We start from the raw sequence: 2,633 nt of genomic DNA, 5'->3' as shown, positions 1-2,633 counted from the left end.
AACGACCAAGTGAGCAAAATCAGTTCCTGAAGAACCAAGCCCTTTGGTGCCTCTCAACACCCGGCAGAGGGAAAACAATCGTATAAACTTGGGAGGAGAACTAATTGAGCAATCCTATCCCCAGGAGAAATAGAAAATATGCCTTGTGGACAAGAGCAGAGAACCTGAAGTCTTCTGGCATAATCCTGATCGATTATACCAGGATGAACCATAAGCCCTTTTAAGGTAAGAGAAGAGCGGCCTAGAATAAGGCCGACACTTCCTACAGGCAGAGGGCCCTTAAACTCAACCGGGACAGGTTGCACTCCCATATGTGGCATTAATAAGAATTGGGAGGTGGAACAGAGGTCCAATCCTGCGGAGCCTCTTGTAGCTCTGCGGCTCTGCCGCTAGATGTATCTTCCTGTTGCCCATTTGTGTCCCATATCTTTTGGGGCCCTGAGACCTGGGGCCCTGAAACCCGTTTTTTGGAACACTCTCATTTCTTTCCTCTGGAGGGGTATCATGTTGAATAAGTTTTCCCTGAATATCTCTAACTGGGCGACACTCATTGGCCCAGTGATAACCTTTCCTACACTTGGTACAAAGCCCTGGAGTTTCCTTTTGTGGGTCATCTCATTTCAGATGACCCAGTTTGCCACAATTATAACAGGTTTTATGGCCTCCAGGATTAGGACGGTTCCTGTTTTGCAAAATAGCTGCTGCAAGGCCAGCATTGGTAAGTGGGCCCCCAAGTCCTCGGCAAATCTTTATCCAGTCCATCAGCCCTTTGCCTCTTCTAGGAGTAATGACTGTCTTACATTCAGGCGAGGCATTCTCATACACCAGCTGTTCTATCATTGGCCTAACTCGTTCTGGGTCTCCAAATATCCTGCCTGCTGCTTCTGTCATCCTGGCCACAAAATCTGAGAATGACTCCTGGGGGCCTTGTATAATCTTTGTTAGGTGTCCTCCGGCCTTGCCCTTTTTTGAGAGGGCTTTCCATGCTTTAATAGCAGCAGCGGAGATCTGGCCATCCGCTCCCCAATCATAATTTGTCTGATTATGAACGAATTGGCCTTGCCCCATTAGCAAATCAAAGGTCCATTGCCGTTGATTATCTTCTGCATTGGCATTGGCCCCTGCCTGAGTTTGAGAAGCATCATGCCACAAGGCTTTCCATTCTAAGTATTGTCCCATACTAGGGAGAGCAGCTTTTACTGTATTTTGCCAATCATTTGGAGTCATGGCCACACTAGCGAGTCTTTCAAGCTGCATGACTGTAAAATTAGCATCTACTCCATATTTATTAACTGATTCAGCACGTTCCTTAATAAGGGGATATTCTATCGGTGCATGAACACGGCCCCCATCCGCAGCCTCAAACACTGGGAAGGCTTGCAAAAACTTCCTTTTGTCTCCCTTTGAAAGGAAGGAGTCAGAACAGGGCTTATCCACATAAGGCGGAGGAGCACTGGGGATAACCAGGGTGGTAGACTGAAAAAACATGCGGTTTTTATCTCCTGTCTTCTTTTGCTTTCGATTTTGTGGCAACAGCCGTTCGTCGGGATAGTATCTCTCTTTCTTATAACGAGCCACTTCCTCGTCCAAATCTTCTTCCTCGGAGGGACTTAGTTCCTCCGATTCAGAACTATCAAGTCCTAAAGCCACCAGTTCTTTTATAGGATAAAGAGGGTTCTTTTTTGGAACCTTTTCTCCTTTTTCATGTTTCTCTCTCAGGGCGTTCTTTCCCTTTTCTATCACTTCTGCGGGCCTCGTGTCCACGGAAGGGCTTTTTTTCTTAGACATGTCTTTTTCTTTTTCTTTATGAGCTCCTAATCTCTTATCTCGTTCTGTTTCTGACATGCTTGCTGTCTTGTAGTTCCTCTAACACCCCTTGGCCCGCCGCTACAGAAGAGCGGCATTTCTAAACATGACTTTACTAGAATCCACAACGATCTGGTTCCCACCTTTAAATTTCCATTTTGTTCCTCTCTCAGCAAATCACCTTCCAGTTTATCCCAGGAAGCAAGCATCAGCGACCCCGAGCACACAAACCAGGGAGCCATGCGATCAATCTCCGTTATAAACCCTTCCAACGTTCTCTTAGAAATTTTTAACTCATGTTGTTTTAAGAGTGACTGAAGCGCCGTAATCACCGAATGTGAAGCTCCCATGTTGCTCCCTTATCTACGAGAGAAGCTGACACAGGAAGGGGCACTGCGGCTTATCTACGTTCGTCTGGCCGTGCCCAATGGCGGCAAGCTAACAAAAATATTTATTATTTAACAAGAATATTTATGGAAGCAAAATGAAACCAAAAGGAAGAGAACGAGCACCACTATCACAAAAGGGAAAGCTACGAGAGCTCCTGCCAATTGGGGTGAGAGATGAGACAAACGAAGACCAAACATACCTCTCAGAACCTACCTTAGTCCTGCAGTTCTGAATCCTCCCCATGAACGGGGGTCTCCTCGGTGCCGGCGATGGTAGACTTCCTGGGTTTCAGCACCAGTTGTGACCCGCGCGATGATCTCACCAGTAAGAACGCACGTGGACACCAGGATCCTTCTGCAGCAAGCCCCTAGCCCTGAAAAGGCATGGTTTATATATGCTTTAGGGAGGCATGCACCCTCCTGATTGGCTGTTGGCTC

The 2,633-nt window shown here is 46.9% G+C and overlaps 1 protein-coding gene across 1 annotated transcript; it reads right to left on the bottom strand.

The window, feature by feature from the left end:
* Positions 1-285: 285 nt before the first annotated feature.
* LOC132651511 (igE-binding protein-like) lies at positions 286-1,788 on the bottom strand. The gene is given in 1 exon segment (XM_060376769.1): positions 286-1,788. A coding segment is annotated over 1 exon segment (1,503 nt).
* Positions 1,789-2,633: the final 845 nt, after the last annotated feature.

This window comes from Meriones unguiculatus (genome assembly GCF_030254825.1).
Source record: "Meriones unguiculatus strain TT.TT164.6M chromosome X unlocalized genomic scaffold, Bangor_MerUng_6.1 ChrX_unordered_Scaffold_30, whole genome shotgun sequence".
NCBI lineage: Eukaryota > Metazoa > Chordata > Mammalia > Rodentia > Muridae > Meriones > Meriones unguiculatus.
The sequence above is the reverse complement of the archived record's forward strand: the minus strand, read 5'-3'. Positions and strand labels throughout refer to the sequence as shown.